Here is a 19004-nt window from a genome sequence, read left to right on the forward strand (position 1 = left end):
GAAACTGATGGAAAGCTGGTCTAAACCACGGCAGTGATAAAATACTCCTCTCTGAAACCTTTTGTTGGTCTAATTTGTGTTTTAATATTTGTAAGCTTCAAATCAGCACATTTTAGTTACTTACACATTAATAAACATTATCTTCTCCAAGTAAGCTAATCCAGAGAACGCCCAGTTACACAGTCAGCCCCTGATACAGGCAGACTCAGACTCACCGACCAGCGTTTGAGAGTCAGATCATCACAGCTCTGAACTGTTTGAGCGCGCTTCTGCGCAGTCATGTCTCCAGTCCCTTTGGTACTACATATACACTAGACTCAAAATAGTGTATACTACATATACACTAGACTCAAAATAAGTATTGATAGCACTGCGATTGTCAATTCCATGGGACCTCTTGAAGCTTTTGTATTTAAATTTTAAAACAGGCAAAGAATGAACTGCAAGGTGTAATATTTTTGTGTGGTAACTACTAATTTTATTGTTTAGTAAAATTACATTTTACTAAATTAGTAAATTGATGTTGGCAAGGAATATTGAATATACCATGGACTGCCAGAAGAATGAACAAATCTGTCTTGGAGGAAGTACAGCCAAAATGCTAATGAGAAGGGAGGATGATGAAATTTCATCTCATGTTCTTTGGACATGTCATCAGTAGGGACCAGTCTCTGGAGAAGGACATCATGCTTGGTGTAAAGTAGAGGGTCGGTGAAAAAGAGGAAGACTGTCAACAAGACGGATTGACACAGTAGCTGCAACGAGGGGTCGAACATAACGTTTGTGAGGATGGCACAGGACCAGGCAGTATTTCAACTGGTGTACATAGGGTCACTATGAGTCGGCACCTACTCCACTGCACCTAATGGCAACAATAAATTTGAATGTTTGAAATTGAAATTGATTTTTAATGTTTTATTTTTATTTGTTTTAAAACTGTAAATAATTAATGCAATTAATACTGCAACAGAATACTTTATGGGTATTTTTTATTTACTTTTTTTTCCAAAAAAAATATTACTATAACTTAAAAGTATTGATCCATTACTTTTTTCCTTTTCTAGTACTGTAACATTTATTTTTACTGACATGTATGTATATGCAATATGTAAATATACTTTCTATATTTCTTTTCTGACCATTATGCATTAATGCATTATTGCATTACATGACTTACTGAAAATAATTTTGTTACTTAAAAGAGGTGAGTGTTAAAATATCTGCTCTGGGTGTCAAATGAGCTAGCTAGGCCACTGGTGGGTTGAAGGGGAAGCAAACAAACAAACATGGAGTTAAGAGAGCATTTAAGAGGCAAACAGAGGCAGGAATGCTGGAAAGAGCGAGGAAATGGACTAAGTAATACCCCATGTGGGAAGGCAGCAAACTGAAAACAGCCTAGCGTGGGAAAGGTGAGCAGAGACCAGACCATGCAAGGCCTAGTGGGCCCCGATGAGGGCCTGATGTTTATCCTAAGAGCAAATGGGGAGCCACTGAAGAGTTTTAAGAAGGAAAGAGAAACAGGTTTATGATGGCAAAATACCATCACTCTGGCTTCAGGGAGGAAAATGGAATGGAAGGAGACCTGGTGGGTGCAGAGGGAACCCTAAGGAGGCTGGGCAGGTGCCAAGGTGAGAGATGATGGCGGCCAGGACCTGTGGGGTGGTCAGCATCAGTATCCACGAACCCCACTGTTCACCTACTGCAGTCTGGTGTGAACAGCTCAGTGTACTGAACTCACACAGTCTGCAGGGTTTAGAAGCTGAAGCACCCATCTGGAAGTACCCAGGGCCATTTGGATATACTGAAAACAACTAGATTTCAGTGGCAAACTGGAGTTTCGGGTTTTGTTTTTCAAATTTGCACTTCCTTCTCTGGGTTCCGATAGGGACAGGGATTTGAGTGCACTCCTGATAGAGCACTGATTTTGATTCATTCAATTAATACTTATTGAGCACCTACTGAGCGCCAGGCACTCTCCTAGGGATAGAGCAGTGAACAAGACAGGCAAAAAGCTCTGCCCTCTTGGAGCTGACATGCCAGTGGAGAGGAGATAGACAAAAAACAAAAAACACAAGTAAACAAAATAGTTTCAGAATGTGGTAAGTGCACAGTTCTCCTCCGAGTAGCCTCTCTCTTTCCATGTGGTCTCTCATTGGTTAGAAGTCTAGCCCGGGGGGGTTCTTTACCTGGCAGCCGGATTCTGAGTGGGCAAAACTGGAAGCTGCAAAAAGCTGCTTAAGGTCTACCCTGAAGTCACACAACATGACTTTCATCATATTCTTCTGGTCAATGCAAGTGACAAAACCAGCCAGCTTCTAAAGGAGAGGAGAGAGAAGTATATCTCTTGATGGGAAAAGTAGCAAAGTCACACTGCAAAAGGCATGAGAGAGCTTGTTATGTATGAACTGACTTACATGACATAAACAAATACACAGAAACCAAAGATCATTAGTGGTTACCAGGGGTGGGACGGAGGAGAAAGGGGACAGTTTTTGCTCAGGAGGCATTGAGGTTATGTTAATGGTGGTGGTGTGATTTGGCAAAGGATAGTCACAGCAGCTGTATAACACGAGAATGTAATCTCATGGGTAACACACCATCTCATCACTTCTGCCACATTCTACTAAAAAAAAAATAGAAGCAAATCACTGGATACAGTGCACACTTAAAGGGGGAGGGGGAGGAATTGGGCTCCTCCTTTTGAAGGGAGGAGTATCCAAAAATTTGTGGACATATTTAAAAAACACAATTTTTTGGCTGATCTTCCTGCCCCCAGATTTCTCTCCTCTGATTCATCCACAACACCTAAAATCCCTTAATCTTCCTCAAGTGCAACTCTGATCATGTTACCCTCCAGCTCAGAACCCTTCCCTGACTGCCCACAGCCCAGGGACCTCTTTAAGTTGGCTTCTAAGACCCAATCACCATTTTGGCCTCCAGCTCCACATAAATCCATCCCGTTCCTCATGTATACTCTACACTCTTTGGTTTTGGAACCTTCCCGTTCTCTGAATCTCTCTCAACACTCCACCCCCTCTCCTTCCCATTTCAGGGCCCTGGCACTTTTCATTTGCCTGGAGTGCTCTTCCCAGATAATCACCTCTGTCCCAGTCACTCACCCATTAACCAGTCACCAATTACATCGTCTTATTTTCTTCATAGCATTCACAAGTGTCTCAAATTATCTCAGTTACTGTTCTCTGTTGCCCTGATTGTACTTTAAGGAGCCCTGGTGGTGCAATGATTAAGCACTAGGCTGCTAACCGGAAGGTTGGCAGTTTGAACCCACCCAGCGGCTCCTGGGGAGCAGAACTGTAGATCTGCTCTCCATAAAGATTTACAGCCTAGAAAACCCTGTGGGGGCAGTTCTCTTCTGTCACATGGGGGCACGATGAGTTGAAATTGACTCAGCAGCATCTAACAATTGCTCCTTGAGAATAGGGACCTTGTCTGTCTTGGTTCCTACTGTAATCCCATAAACCCAGTTTCAAGCTCAGTACCTGGTACACAGTAGGTGCCCAGTAAATATTTGTTGAATTAAATGTTCTCTCTTTATGGGATTATTTTAGAATGGACCATACATTGAATAAATGTGTTGAAAAAAAAAAAAAAAACGAAGACGTTATCTCCCTCAACTGAGATAACTGAGGCACCCTATCTCGCTGTCTTTAATGTGTCCTGGAGGAGTCCTAAGGCGGGTCCTTTGAGGGCCCAGACTCTGCATTTAACTATCTTTCTCTTCCCAGCACCCATCATAGGGCCTGGGAAACAGCGTTAAGTTTTGTTGAATGGTTGGATGATGGAGAGAAAGAGGGAGGGAAGAGTGATGGGATAACGGATGGATATTTTTCTTTTTTGAGAATAGAGTGACACTCTATTCCAAATCAGACAAGCTGGCAGTGAAGGGTTAGGGACTATTCGGATACTCTGGAATTCAATGAAGGTACTTACTTACTGTAACCAGGAGCTACAGAAGACCTTTGAAAGGCCCTAAGCACTGAAAAGGTGACAGTGCCCATCATATGTCACTTAAAATAAAACAGACGTGAGATAGGAATGTGTAAAAACGATGGACAATTCTGAAAGCTTTTTTTTTCCCCTCATGATCACTACTTTGACACCTTTTTTGAAATGTCAAATCCATACCGGCTTCCGTCAATTTTCTTCTCATTTTGTCCGCGTCTCTATGTTGTTGATGCCCTGGGTATTCATTGAGAAATCCAGGCCCAGGTGTCTCGGATGTGTTTACATCCATTATCCCATTTAATCTGCAAAATAACCTATGAAGGAGAGACTACATTATCCCCATTTTAAGAACAACCAAAAGGAAGAACCACGATATGAACACAAGAAGCTATTCGGCTTCCCAGGCTGCAGGTGTGAAGGTTCGAACTGGGAGATGTCCAGGTCTCAGCGTCCAGCAAATCGTCGGAGGAAAAGGGAGGAGAGCCTTTGCCTTCTTCCAAGATCTCTGTGCCTTTAGGAGTTACCCGCTCCCGCCCGAGATGCTCCAGTTACCCTTCCAGGCATCCACAGCAGCACTCAGCGTCCGCAGAGCCGCACCTCGGCCCTCCCCCAGCCCCACACCCTCCAGCTCGGATCTCAGCCCTTGCCAGCCCGGAAGGCAAGAACTCTGCAGCTAGAGGCGTGTACTCCCAAGTCCCGGACCGTGTCCGCTGCGCGCTAGCGTAATGCCCCCTTCGGAACCCTAATCCCGACCCCTCCCAGCTTCGGATCCCGAGGGCCAAGGTCGCAGCGTCCCCTGCCATGAACAGGGCCCACTGCGCCGTGAAGGTGACCTCCCCCCGAGGGCGGCACCCGCGCCGCGGTACCCAGGAGGGCTCACACGTGGGAAACGGGCAGTGCGCGCCCCCTCCCTGCCACGCGCCTCCGCCCTGGCCACGCCTCCGGGTTGGCTCCGCCCCCGGGTCCGCGCACGCTTCTCCCGGCCGGGGGAGGCGGGACGCGCCCAAGCGGGCCACCAGGCTGGCCGCCGGATGGCGTGGGGCTTGGGAGCACGGCACCCACGCATCCTCTAACCTGAAGCCTGGCCCGAGGACTGTGAAAAGCGGGAGTGCGCTTCTGCTCAGAAACCTCGGCTGGCCGGAGAGGTGTCCAACGCTTTCGTGCGCTCAGCCGGGGAGAGAGGCCTCGGAACGAAGTCTGCGCCCCCGTGTTCCGTTTTTGGAAAGTGGGCTTCATATCGTTTTCATTCTCAGGATTCTTGTGGCCCCTCAAACGAGATAAGAAAATATGAAAGGGGTTCGTTTATTGGGTCCAGAAGCATTTGTTGAGTTCATATGTAAGCGGGCTCTGTGTGTACTGAGCGGGGCTACATCTAGGACCAAGCTGAGTCTGTCTCCTCTAAAGACCTTGTGGAGACCATACCCTGCCTTGTCCTCCAGCCCCCGAATTCCGCTTTGGGACGGTCTGAGACGATATCCCCAAAAGAGGAGGGGGCGGAGGTCGTACCTGCCAGCAACTGTCACAGAATAAGCTAGAAATTCAAAGGCAATGCAGGGTGGAGACGAGCTTTGAGAACCAGATGGAAAGCACGCATGGCGTTCCGCCCACCCTCCCCCTAACCCCCAGCCTAAGAAAAGAAAACGACCTCATCCGTCTCCCCCTATCCCCGCGGCGAGACCGCCCAACCCCGCAGCCTGAGCCCCGCCCCGCCCCGGCGGCCAGCGATTGGGAGATGCAAATACCGGGTTCTCTGCCCAGCAACCGGTGACGCGCCACCCGAGCGCGAGGCGTGGCCCGGCCGCAGCCCAAGCGGGCACCTCGGTGTTTACTCGGGGCGGCCCCGCGCGCGCCGCAGCGGCCCGCAGACGGCGAGGGGGAGGGGTGGCGCGCGCGCCGGCGGGGCCGCGCGGGGAGAAAGACACTGGGTAGCGGCGGGGCGGGGAGCTGCGCCGGTGAAGGCGGCCGCAAGGAGAGCCCGCGGGGCCCCGGGGCCGGCGATTCCTCCGCCCCCGCAAAACAATGTGCGGCGTGCAGCGGGACCCAACTTGCCGGAGGCGGCGGGGGCGCGCCGAGCCCGCCTGAGCCCGCGCTGCTGACCCTCTCCCCCCGCCGTCCGTTGGGCCGGAGCGCCCAGCTCCTCGCTCCCCAGCTCGTGGGGGCCGGGCCGAGCCACGGGGCGGAGCCGCCCCTCCGTCGCCGCTGCCTCCTCCCCCACCCCCAGCCGCGGAGGATGCTGACGGCCCCCGGCGGCGTCTAGCGGCCCCGGGCCCAGGCGTGATGGTGCAGCAACGGGGCGCGAGGGCCAAGCGGGACGGCGGGCCTCCGCCCCCGGGGCCCGGGACTACCGAGGAGGGGGCGCGCGAGCCCGGCTGGTGCAAGACCCCGAGCGGCCACATCAAGAGGCCGATGAACGCGTTCATGGTGTGGTCGCAGCACGAACGGCGGAAGATCATGGACCAGTGGCCCGACATGCACAACGCCGAGATCTCCAAGCGCCTGGGCCGCCGCTGGCAGCTGCTGCAGGACTCGGAGAAGATCCCGTTCGTGCGGGAGGCGGAGCGGCTGCGCCTCAAGCACATGGCGGATTACCCGGACTACAAGTACCGGCCGCGCAAAAAGAGCAAGGGGGCGCCCGCCAAGGCGCGGCCCCGCCCCCCCGGCGGCGGCGGCGGCAGCAGGCTCAAGCCCGGGGCGCAGCTGCCCGGCCGCGGGGGCCGCCGAGCGGCCGGAGGGCCCCTGGGGGGCGGCGCGGCGGCGCCCGAGGAGGACGACGACGACGACGACGAGGAGCTGCTGGAGGTGCGCCTGGTCGAGACCCCCGGGCGGGAGCTGTGGAGGATGGTCCCGGCGGGGCGGGCCGCCCGGGGACCGGTGGAGCGCGCCCAGGGGCCGTCGGGCGAGGGGACCGCAGCCACCGCCGCCTCCCCGACACCGTCGGAGGACGAGGAGCCGGAGGAAGAGGAGGAGGAGGGGGCGGCAGCGGAGGAAGGCGAGGAGGAGACGGTGGCGTCGGGCGAGGAGTCGCTGGGCTTTCTGACCAGGCTGCCCCCCGGGCCCGCCGGCCTGGACTGCAGCTCCCTGGACCGCGATCCGGACCTGCCGCCCCCATCGGGCACGTCGCACTTCGAGTTCCCGGACTACTGCACCCCCGAGGTCACCGAGATGATCGCGGGGGACTGGCGCCCGTCTAGCATCGCCGACCTGGTTTTCACCTACTGAGCCCACCGTCAGCGGGGCGCGCACGCCCCCAAACCAGCTGTTTACATACAGGAATCAGGTATTGGGGCCCCTCGGAGGCCGAGGCTGGCACCCCATCTCCCGCGCAGCCTCCCCCCTCCCAGACGTGCCCATCCCCCCTCAGATCCAGACGTGCCCTTCCCCCGCAGACACACCCCAAGGCTGCCCATCCCCCACCCCGACTTCGACACGGACGCCCCTCCCCATCTTGCCCTCTCCCGCACTGCCACCAGCAGCCACCCCCTCCGGCACACCTCCCGTCCTCTCCTAGGGACCTGCACCCCTCCCCCACTTTGCACACGCCCCTCCTCGTGGCCGGAGGACACGCCCCCCGCTGCTCCCGAATCCCTCCGCCTTTGCCCAGCCCGCTCCCTTCTCTCGGTTCTGGGGGCTCTGCGGCTGGGCGCATCTCGCGCTCCTCCCATTCCCCGCCCCTCCCGAGGGGGGAGGGGCGCGCTCTTTATCCCTGAAGGGTTAGGCCCCGCCCCCTCCTCGCGCATGCCTAGTGCTTCCTGGGAGGAGGGGGCTGGTTCCCGCAGAGCCGCACGCCTCCGCCGCCTGCTCGGGGAAGAAGTGGGGCGGGTGGAGCGTGATCCTGAGAAATCTTTTGATCCCGGAGCCGCGGCGCTTCCTCTCAACCCGACGGGGCGTCTCTGCCTTATTGGGAGGAGCACTGGGAAGGGGAGAAAGAGGCTAGTTGGTCTGATGGGTATGTTTAGAACCTGGAGCTTCCCTGAGTGGCATAGTCTGTCTTCTCTTAGGGGTTACCCGTAGCCTATTTTGGTCCCTAGCAACGTCTCCTTTCCCCTCCTGGGAACTGAGGGTAGGATCTTTTATTGGAACCCCACCAAGAGAAGAAGGGGCTGCCCGAGAAAACTCAGAATCAGGAGACCTACCAGAGTGTTGGGGCACCGGTCCCCTGCCGCTCCCTTCCCCCTGGAGAAACGCCCTATCACCTCAAGGTACCCTCCCGACCGGGGCCCCTCTCTAAGCCTCTGCCCCCTCCAGTCACCCAAGTCCCCTGTCAATATCCACAGCCACAGTATTCAGTGGGAGAAACTGAGGCACGTTGGTGCTATGGGGTTGAGACTGAGGTATAACAGATGAGGTGGCAGGAAGAGCCGCGCTTTTAAACAGCTGACTTGAGAGGGACCGTCGACTGGACCCAGTAAAATCGAGACGGTGCAGTCAGAGTAGCGTAGGTGGGCCATTTGCACCTCAGTTTTTCCACGTGAGAAATGGGGGTAGGAGCAAATGCTGTCCAGTTCAGGGTGCTCTCAGGTCCCTGCCCCTGATGCTATTACTCCTTGATTCCAACTCCTTGCTGAAGCCCCGCCCCTCCGACCTCCCCACACCCCCTTTGTCCTCACTACCTGTATCTCACCGGCCGTGTGTTCACCCTCGGGGTGGTGCACACACTCATTCACACACACAAATCTCAGGAACAAACGGTCCCAGAGTCCTCCGGGACCCCTGCCCAGGGTCTCTGCAGGTCTCTGCCCCACGCGTTCCCATCGCTGACAAAGCCACCAGCTGCCTCCTTTAAGCTTGGTGCTCCGGCTCTGGGCCTTTCTCGCGCGCGCTCTTTCTTTCTCTCTTTTATAACGAAAATAACAAAAAAAAGACAATGGAAAAAAAAAAAGCAAACGGAAAATGTCATGTGAGTGAAGAGGTGTCACTGTCTGTGGTCTTGGAGAACTAGTCTTGTAGCTGAGGGGAGGGGTCCCTCCATCTGGGGCACTGGCACCCACAGCAGGACTTGTGCCAGTCTGATGCCAGGACTGAATAAAGTGTATTTGCCCCGACCTCGCCCTGTGGTTCTGCATGTCTGTGCTTTTTCTCAATCCTCCCGGAACAGTTTGGTCAAGTTCAAGTTAATATAATTTAGTTGTATGCTAGCCACCTGGCAGGAAAAACTGATTGTCTGAGAGCAAGGCACCTGGTCCCTCTAGGCCTCTGGCTCCCCTCTGTTTCAGAATCCCCTGGTCTTCATTGAGGATGAAACACTCATTCTCTCAGGAGCTGGGCTGGTAATATAAATGAGTGAAAGTCTGGGTGGACACTGGCTTTGTGACTCATTTCAAGGGGAGGTGCTGTTCACTTCCCCCTTTGTGACCCTGTGGGAATGTAACCCAGGGTGACCAGAGGGTCAGTTGAGAGAGAGGCTGGAAATTTGAATATTTCTATGAATCATCTCGATTTAAAATTGAAAGCTAACTCAGATATCATTAATCCCCCGTGGACCAAATGAAACAGGTGTTCCCGCAAGTCTGGCCCAAGGTGGCCAGTTAGACTCTGCCCTTGATGAGGTTGGGGAAGCAGGGTTGAGCCATCCTGCCTCTGCTCAAAGCCCAGCTTCACCACCTAGCACCTGTGTGACCTTGAGCACACCCCTGGCTCTTTTCATCTGGGTAGAATGAGGATGATAACTGTCTGCTTTATGGGATGAAATGAGGCTTGAGGGGAGAAGCCTTTAGCATAGAGGAAACAAGTTCAGGATGGCAAAGTAACTTACACCAGGGCCTGCAAGCAGTCAAGGTCAGAGACAGGGCCTCAAATCCTGATCCTGTCTCCTGCTGCAGTGCCATTTTGGGGTGCTGCCTCTCCCTCCCTGTACAAACCTGTAGATGTTAAGCCATCAGATTGGGTGGTGGGGGTTGGTCCCAGTGCCCAGCACGGTGCCTGGCACACATTGGCCTGCAGTGTAGATTGAATGGCTAGAAGAGCAACATTCCCAACCGATTCTTCCTCTACCAGTGAATTCCTTAACTTGAACAAAGCCCCCTGCTTCCCCTGCAAGGGCCAAGGCCAAGAGTACAGACCTCCTTTAGAGAGGGTGTTTGAGGATTGGGATTCCCATAGAGGCTTTAAAAAGGGGCCATAGCAGGTTTGGACCCCTGAGCCGGGTTGCTAACCGAAAAGGTCAGCAGTTCAAATTCACCAGCTGCTGCTTGGAAACCGTGTGGGGCAGTTTTGACGTGTCCTATAGGTTTACTATGAGTCGGAATTGATGGCAACGGGTTTGGTTTTTTTTTTTTAATAGCAGGTTTGGGGCTGGGAGCCAGTTATGACTGCTTTCTCTCAGCATGTCTGGAAGCAAGATGGCAAACCCTGTAAAAGGCTAAAGTTGCGATGGTGTGGAAGACAAAGGTGTGTGCCACCCAGAACCCCCTTCAAGGAAGGACTTGCCCAGCTGTCGGGAAGTACAGGCAGTGGATAAATTTCAGCTGTCAGCTCCTTTCAGGATCTGCCACAGCTGTCGAAAGCCACGTAGCTGGAGATCATGCCATCCCAGGGCAGCCTGAATCCGGTGTCTGAGCCAGGTAAGGTATAAAAGCGTGGCTATTTCTTGGGTGTTTCAGCCCAATGTGGGACACAGGCAGGGCTCATACCAGGCTCCCACTGGTGTGGTCAAGGCTCAATCAAGCCAGCAGTTTGACTTCTTCCTCACCCCGATCCGGCTTCCTCTTCTTTTCACAGGTGTTCATTCCTAATAAACATCTTGTACCCCAAACTCAGCTTCAGCGTCTGCTTCTGGAGAATTCAGTCTGCAACAGAGGGTGCAAGGGGCTAGACAAGGGAAATTGGGTCCCTGGCCCAGCAACCAAAGCTGGTCACCTTGGATGCCCTCAACCTCAGAGGAGTCTTCCCTCTCCAACATCACCAGCTTCAATCCTGGACTGCACCCTTTGCCAGTCCGTAAACCAGCTGGCATCAATTAGAAACTCCAGCTTAGCCCACAAGTCATTCCAGAGTCCTCTGATGCAGTTCTCACTGGCAGTCCTGCCCCTGGTCAAACCTGAGAGGTCCTGCTGGAGACAGCCTTGAGAGGGAGTTATCAATATGTGCGTGTCCTTCAGAATGGCCTGGGAGGGAGGCAGGGCAGCCGGAGGGTAAAATTCGTGGCCAGGAGGTAGTTCTAGACCCCTGTGGGACCTTGGGCAAGGCTATTCCCTTTTGCCAGCCTCTTTTTCCATATGTAAAGTTGCGGGGGAGGGAGTGTTGGAAACTTTTTGGTTCCTTCCATTTCAGATCCTGACCTGTGAAAGGTGAGGTGAGACCTGCTTGCGGGGACACGGGGGACACCTAGTGGCTGGAAGGAGTAGGAAGCCCAGGTTTTGTGCAGTTGGAGGTTGGGCAGGAAGTATGCCTAGTCTCCAGTTGTAGCCATCGACTCCTCACTGGGTCAGATCCCTTGCCTGGACTATTTGAACCATTTTGGTTTCAAGTTTTTAAAATACCCATGTACTGATGTACTGGCTGTCTTTTGTTGTATAAAAAATTGCCACAAACTTGGCAGTTTAAAACAACACCCATTTATTATTTCACAGCCTCTGTGGGTCAGGAGTCCAGGTATGCCTTAACTGGGTCCTCTGCTCAGGATCTCAGGCTGCAGTTGAGGTGCTGGGCAGCTTGTGTTCCTTTCTGGAGCTCGAGGTTCTCTTCAAACTCGTGGCATTTGGTAGAATTCAGTTCCTTACTGTTACAGGTTCCTGTTTTCTTGCTGGCTGTCAGCTGGTGCCACTTCCAGCTCCTAGAGGCTGCTTGTCTTTTCTTCCTATGTGCCCCACGCAGGCTTTCTCACAATATGGCAGCTTATTCTGTGAAGGCCAGTAGAACATGCTGCATCCAGTCTCTTGGTTCAGAAAAAGCCTAAGCGTTCTTTTAAAGGGTTCATCTGATGAGGTGAGGCCCACCCAGAATAATCTTCTTTTGGATTAACTCAGAAGCAACTGATTTGGGGCCTTAATTACATCTGCAAAATCCTTTCACTGTTGGCATGTAATAACAGCTAATAACAACAGTGACGTCTGTCAGATTCACTAGTGTCACACTCAAGGAGAGATTATGTAGGGTGGTGTGTACACCAGGGGGTAGGAGTCTTAGAGATGATCTTCGAATTCTGCTTACCATAGCTGAGAACTCTTGAGTTTGTACTTCCATCCCCGACATTGCCAGACTTGTGCATCTGGCTGCTTCCTTGTCATCTCCACTGAGATGTCTAATTGGCACCTCAAACTTGACATATCTAAAAATAAATTGTTTCTGCAACCCTTCGAGACTGCTCTTCCACCCTACATATTCACATCTCCTATCAGTAAAAGGCCAGAAACCATGCAGTCATCCCTGACTCCACCCTCCCTCCTAGCTTCATACCATTTATATTCTTTGGCTCTAAGTATAAATGTGTCTTGTGCCTTAACACCTCTTACCTCATCCACACTGACCATCCTGGTCCCAGCCTCCATCATGTCTCACCTGGTACCCTCTACCAGCCCAGATCACTGGGCTCCTGGCTTTCTCCTTGGCCTCATTCACAGTCGTATTTTCCACATAGCAGCCAAAGTGATCTGGTTAAACTATGAATCAGACCATGGCTTTCTGCTCAGAACCCTCCAATGGCTCCCATCTTTCTCAGAATAAAAACCAAAGTCCCCAGCATGGCTTGTGAAACCCTATGTGAACTGGTCTGTGGCCCACTCTGGAACTCATGTACGGCTGCTCCTTCTTCCTCTCACCATGCTTCATCCACACTAGCTTTTTGCTGTTACTCATAATTGCCCAACACACTCGCTCCTCAGGTTTTTTGCACATGCTGTTCCCTCTGCCTGAAATGCTCTTCCCCAGGTAACCACATGGCTCAGTCCCTTGCTTCCTTCAGGTCTCGGCTCTAATGTCACCACCTCAAAGAGTACTCTCACCATCCTGTATAAAATATCAACGCCCCTCCCCATTACACTATCCCTACATGCCATTTATAATTTTTATTTTTTTATATGTCTCTCCAGTTAGTATGTAAGCTTCACGAGGAAGGAATGGCCTCTACGCTGGAGTCCATGCCTTAGCTCATTTGACCACTTATCCATTCAACAAACATTTATTAAGGCTCTGCCTTAACCAGGCCCTATGCTAGACGCTGGGCATACAAAGGCGAAAAAGACAGACATGGTCTGCCCTCACTGAGCTTACAGGTCTGAGAAGGAGAAAGACACATATCCACAGGGATGGCAGTGCTTTGATGGAAATGGATGGTGGGGCTGGGGGACCACAGAGGAGGCCCTTAGCCCCAGACATGGAGAAGAGCAGGTTAGGTCACCTCCTGGGGGAAGTGATGTTTAACCTGTGACCTGAAACCTCAGAAGGCTGGTGGTTTTAGAACACAGCTACAAATTCTTTGACATTCTTCCTGTAAATTTCCTTCCCCTTGAATCTGGGCTGGCCTTTGTGATCCACTGATAACCAATACAATGTAATGGAAGTGATGCTGTAGGGTTTCTAAGGCTAGGTCACTTTGAACCATCATGCAAGAAGTCCGAATACCCCAAGACTAGTATGCTGTGAAGAAGTCCAAGCCACATGAAGACACCAGGTGTAGGTGCTCCAGTTGGCAGTTCCAGCCCAGGCCCCAGACACATGAGTGCAGAAACTTCAAGTGATTCCTGCCCCCAGTCACTTAAGTCACCCTAACTGTTGGAGTTTCTTTCAAGCTAAGGCCCCAGGCATCAAGGAGCAGAGATAAGCCATTCCCTCAGTGCCCTGTCTCAATTCCTTGCCCACAGAATCCATGAGCATAATGAAATGATGGTTGCTTCACAATGCTAAGTTTTGGAGTAGTTATTATGCAGAAATAGTAACTAGAACAGTAGGAGGAGGCAGATTCAGGTAAAGGAAAGGACTTTCTGGACACCGTCAACAGCAAGTGGGAAGACTTGGCAAGAGAGGCTGACACTGCCAGAAGTTGGCTCTGGCTGGAGGAGAGGGTGGGGAGAGATGAGGTAGAGGAAAGAGCACAAGGGTCTTGAAGGTGCCTGGACTTTATCTTGAGCCTCCACACTGCAGCCCAAGGAGTCTTTTGAGAACACAAATTTAACCACTGCTGAAAACCTTTCTATGGCTCCCTGTTACCCTCAGTCTAGTCTAAGGTTCTCGCCTGTCATTCAAGGCCTTTTACAATTAACTCCTTCAGTCTTTCATAGACTTATCTTTAGCTACCAGCCCTACCCTCAAACTGCCTCAGCCATGTACTCTCATGCCATTTGTCTTTGCCCTTGTTGGGGAATCCGAGGGACCTTGGGTTAGTCACCTTGCCTTTTGAGGCCTCAGTTTTCGTTTTTATACAATGAGATGGTTGGACTAGAAGTCTCTAAGAGCATATACCCAGCCTGGTATTCTAGGAGTCTATGGAAAGGAGGGAGAAAGGTGTTTGTAGTCAGACCTGCCTGTTGTCTAGCTGCTTCTTCTAGGTTGCCTAGCAATGGATGCCAACCCTCTCCCCCGTCCTTGGGAGTTTCTTAGCAACTCAATTTCTCAGCTTTGGCTGTTTTCAGGATTTTCTTTTAACTAAATGTCAAGTTCTCTTTCTCCTCCAAAAAAGCCGGAGGCTGCAGGTCTCTTTGGAGAACTGCACAGCATAGATTCAAACCCAGAGTAGAAAAAGCCTGGGTCTGAGGTCAGTGGAGGGTTTGTTGTGTGACTTGGAGAAGCTACCTGACCTCTCTGACTTTTATTTCAGATTGTGGCTACTTGTCAGATGCTCCTTAGGGCTTTCCCTCTTTTATGTGTTTGGTTCCAGTGGTGAATTTATTCACTCATTCAGCAAATCTTTACTGAGCATCTATTATGTGCCAGGCACTGTCTTAGGCATTGGGGATTCATTAACGAGCAAAACAGGCATAGTCTCTGTCCTCATGAAGCTTACACTCTAGTGTGTGGAAACAACAACAGATACATACAAGACGTTACGTGGTGAAGGGGATGACGTGTGAAGACTGATTACTATTTTAGATGAAATGTTTCTATTAGTCAGGATAGGCTAGGGAAGCCAGAGGAGGAAAGAGAGGAAAACCCTGGCTTCTCCCTTTCTCCCTCCAATCTCCCGTTAGTGCTCCCATTGGCTGTGCTCAGCTGGAGGCCAGCTGACAGGGGAGGCTGGGAAAAGAAGCTTCCAGGGGTCAGCTCTAGGAGCCCTGGTAGCCCAACAGTTAAGCGCTCAGCTGCTAACAGAAAGGTTACCGGTTAGAATCCACCCAGCAGCTCCAGGGGAGAAAGACCTGGTGATCTGTTCCCATAAAGATTACAACCTAGAAAACCCTATGAGGCAGTTCTACTTAGTCACATGGGGTCGCTATGAGTCAAAGTCAACTCCACAGCACTTAACAACAACAACGTGGGCCAGGCACCTCTCCAAGCACATTACAGATATGAATCCTTGAAACTCTCACAATTTCCTCAAAGTTCCAGGGGTCAGCTCTGCAGAGCAGGAGAGTGAGGAATGGATTCAAAAGCAGCAAGGCTCAGAACTGCCTCTTGCGCTGTGGGAGGGACAGTCTTTTCAGCTCACTTCCTGCTTGTAAACTGTTGGAGACCCTGGATCATTTTAAGATTCAAATAGTCACAGGCTTTTTAGCCCAAGCACGTGAGTTTTCTGAAAAACTTAGTAGGCTTCTTATCCATTTAACTCTAGTCCGTTCCATGAATTATAACCACACCCGCAATTCTTTTCAATACACAGATCTTAAAACCAGTTGCTGTGGGGTCAGTTCTATTTACGGTGACCCAGAGTGTGTCAGAGCGGAACTGTGCTCCACAGGGTTTTCAGTGGCTGACTTTTTGGCAGTAGACCGCCAGCCCTTTCTTCTGAGGTACCTCTGGGTGGACTCAAACTTCCCACATTTCCAAGCTTGTTAACCATTTGCACCACCAAATTAAATCCAAACTCGACTCATAGTGACTCTATAGGACAGAGCAGAACTGCCCCAGAGTGTTTCCAAGAAGCAGCTGGTGGATTCGAACTGCCGACCTTTTGAATAGCAGCCGAGCTCTTAACCACCATGCCACATAGTTCTCAGGTCAGCTTTCTTTCTTTGCTTTCTTACCCCAAATCTCTCTCAACTTAAAGGGAGCTATCAGTGCCACTCACAGCTGTAATATGATCTTGGCACTGGAATCATTTTATCTATCAGAGAAGTTTTACATGGGAATTTTCACCCAAAGATTTTATAATTCAGTCTCTTACTTTAATTGATTTTAGCCCTGAGGTACTTTAATCAATAGAGAAGTTTTAAAAATTGGTGTGAAGACAAAATCCTTAATCTAATATTTGCCCTGAGGCATTTTAATGAATTGATAGGATTTAATGTGCTCAGGCCTGCGGGCACAATGGTTCAGTGCAATGGCTGCTACCCAAAAGGTCAGCAGCTCGAATCCACCAGTCACTCCTTGGAAGCCCTGTGGGGCATTTCTACCCTGTCCTATAGGGTCACTGTGAGTCAGAATTGATTGGACCATAAGGGGTTTGGCTTTCTTTTGGTTTAATATGCTCAGAGGGCATGGTGGCTCAATGGTAGAATTCTCGACTTCTGCATTGGAGACACGTCTTCTGTTCCCCTAGCCCAGCTTCCTTCTCGGTAAGTGGACTGATCCTTTAGAAAAGGGTAGAGACTCAAAGAGGATGGAGAGAGAGAGGATGAGGGACTCAGTGAGAGGATAACGGCTTTATCCAGAGTTAAGGGGCTCTGGAAGCAAGAGGGAGGGACCTCCTGGCTGAGCGAGAAAGGGGTGGAATTCAAGGATGGGGTGGGGGCTCTGAGAGGAGGGGAGTCTGTGAAGAAGGCAGAGGCTCGGAGAAGAGATATGAGTTTCTATACTGGGGTGGGGGCTCCACGTATAGGGGGAGGGGGACCCAGAGAGGAGTCTGAGAACTCAGAGAAGAGATGAAGGCTCAGTGAGGGAATCGGTTCTCAATGAAGGGGTGGGTGATAGGCGCTTCGGTGAGGAACTGGTGGGGTCTCCATGAGGTGCCTGGAGTCTCAGGGAAAAGGGAAGGGAACTCTGGGAGAGGAGGGGGGTGGGCTCGGGAGCTGCAGGGGGGCGCGACCTTCAGAGCCAGCCCCTGGGGCAGGCGGGCACCCCTTCTCCTCCCCCAGCCCCCCATTACCCCCGCCTCCCACTGCGGCGCAGGCGCAGACCAAGCTGGCTCTTGCTCTGCTCCTGCTCTGGCTCCCGCTCGGCGGAGGCAGCAAGCGGAGAGGTGAGCTCAGCCACTGCTCCATGCACTGCCGGACCCCTACCCGGCCCTCTCCAGGGGTTCCGGAGACATCTCCCCCGCCTGCATCCCCAGGCCCGGCAGCGCCCCGCCTCTGCAGGACCGCGGCGCCGGAGCCCTGGCGAGTCTTGAGCTTTGGGAGGCGGGATCCCAGGGTAATACCGGGGGGCAAGGACTGCACCACCCCCACCGCCCTATGGCACCTCAGGGTTGACAGGCTGGGCGGAGGCTTCAAAGGGCAAGACTACCTACTCCATACTGAAAACCCATTTCCACCCCGTTGTGCCTCAGTTTCCCCCTAGGGGAAAGACCGCAGTTAATCTTTACCAGGAGACGGGTGGTCCTGGCAGGAAGAGTGATGGGGTGGGGCGGGAGATGGCAGAGGCCTGACTTCCGTGTCCTAGCCCCCCGCCCCGGAGAGCGGCCCTGTCCCCTGGCCTGGGCGGCACCGGACGTGAGGGGGCGGGGCGGGGGGGGCGGTCGGGGAAGGAGGGCTGAGTGTCGAGGCCGTGCAGAAGCGAGAGTCTATCCATCTTCAGGCCCTCGTGCCTGTCACCTCCCGGTACGCCTCTGTCCCCTCGCCTCCTCCACTGCGGTCTCCCTCCTTGGACTCCGCATCCGCCTCCTCTTCCCGCTCCCTTCCTCACGAGCTCCTCCTCCCTCGGGGCCACAGACACCTCCCCAGCGGTTCCCATGGCAACCCTTGTCTCGGGTACCCGCACCGGGTCCCCAGTATTCCCTCCTTCTCTCCCCCTACCGCTAGTCCGCCTCCCTGCCACCCCTAAAATGGGAGAGAGAGGGGTCAGGCCGAGGCGAGAGACAGCGGCAAGGTCACCTTCCTTATCCGGTGCCAGCAGGATTGAGTGGTTTTATATATATTTGGAGGAGCGGGGCGGTGAATTGCAGGGGAGAAGCTGACCCAGCTACTACTCCCTGAGCCCGCCTCCTCGTCCCCTCGCCTGTGGCCACTAATTAAGGGTCGCTGCCCTGAGGTTCCCAGTGCCCCTCCAGCCCATCCGTTCTCCCTTCCCGGCCGGCTTGGCGCTGCGCCTGAAGCCGGCTGCGCACTGGCCACGCCCCCGCGGGCCGCCCCGCCCACCTCCCGGGGCCCGCGGGCCGCCCCGCCCACCTCGCCCTCCCCCGTTCTGCTCTGTGTTTTTTCTTTTTTTCCTCGTTTCTCTCCAGAACTGTGGGTGAGGGGGCTGGAGAGCCGTGACTTATGGGCAGGCTTTGTCAACAGCAGCAGTCATGTGCGCTTGTGTGGGTCCGGGAGGCCTCCAAGAAGCACCCCCAACACACACGGTTTAAGTGTGTGCATGTGTCTATATGTGTGCTTCTCTGTGGTGTGAATTTGTACCTGCGTGTTTACCCATGCGTCTTTGTGTGGTGTGTGTGTCTGTGTTTCTCAGTGAAGTGTCTTTGTGTGTCTGTATTTGTATGTCTCTGTGTAGTGTGTGTTTACGCGCGCGCGGCTGTGTTTTTCTGTGTTGTGTGTCTGTCTCTGTGTGATGTGTGCGTGACTATCTGGGTGTGTCTCTTTGTAGTGCTCTGTGTTCATGTGTGTGATCGTGTGTGCTGTGAATTTCTCTAGGGGTAGATTTGGGGGCCACATCTGATTGGAAGTGACGGGCCTAGAGATTTGTGTACCCTTCAGAGCAAGCACATGGTTTTACTTTGTTTGAAGCTACTCAGAGGGTCCGAGGACCATGTGGGCGGGGGGGGGGGGAGGAGGGCAGGTGAGCCAGCCCTTCTCCAG

The 19004-nt window shown here is 52.7% G+C and overlaps 1 protein-coding gene and 1 long non-coding RNA gene across 3 annotated transcripts; one reads left to right on the top strand and one right to left on the bottom strand.

Moving 5' to 3' along the window:
* Positions 1-526: 526 nt before the first annotated feature.
* Positions 527-5563, bottom strand: LOC126067633 (uncharacterized). 2 transcript variants are annotated; one of them, XR_007515446.1, is made up of 4 exons: positions 5473-5563; positions 4147-5233; positions 2187-2315; positions 527-862 (listed from the first exon to the last, which is right to left on the bottom strand). It is a non-coding gene; the product is annotated as an uncharacterized LOC126067633 (long non-coding RNA). The 2 variants fall into 2 exon arrangements; XR_007515445.1 differs by having other exon boundaries at positions 4147-5563.
* Positions 5564-5874: 311 nt separating this feature from the next.
* Positions 5875-10708, top strand: SOX12 (SRY-box transcription factor 12). Its single transcript, XM_049869724.1, has one exon. The coding sequence runs from the start codon at positions 6244-6246 to the stop codon at positions 7183-7185; it is 942 nt and encodes a 313-aa protein (XP_049725681.1). The 5' UTR covers positions 5875-6243; the 3' UTR covers positions 7186-10708.
* The last annotated feature ends 8296 nt before the right edge of the window (positions 10709-19004 follow it).

Source organism: Elephas maximus, chromosome 25 (assembly GCF_024166365.1).
Source record: "Elephas maximus indicus isolate mEleMax1 chromosome 25, mEleMax1 primary haplotype, whole genome shotgun sequence".
NCBI classification, from domain to species: domain Eukaryota; kingdom Metazoa; phylum Chordata; class Mammalia; order Proboscidea; family Elephantidae; genus Elephas; species Elephas maximus.

Bases quoted from the DNA above. Each gene is read 5' to 3' on its own strand.
- SOX12 (XM_049869724.1), top strand. From the start codon at position 6,244: ATGGTGCAGCAACGGGGCGCGAGGGCCAAGCGGGACGGCGGGCCTCCG.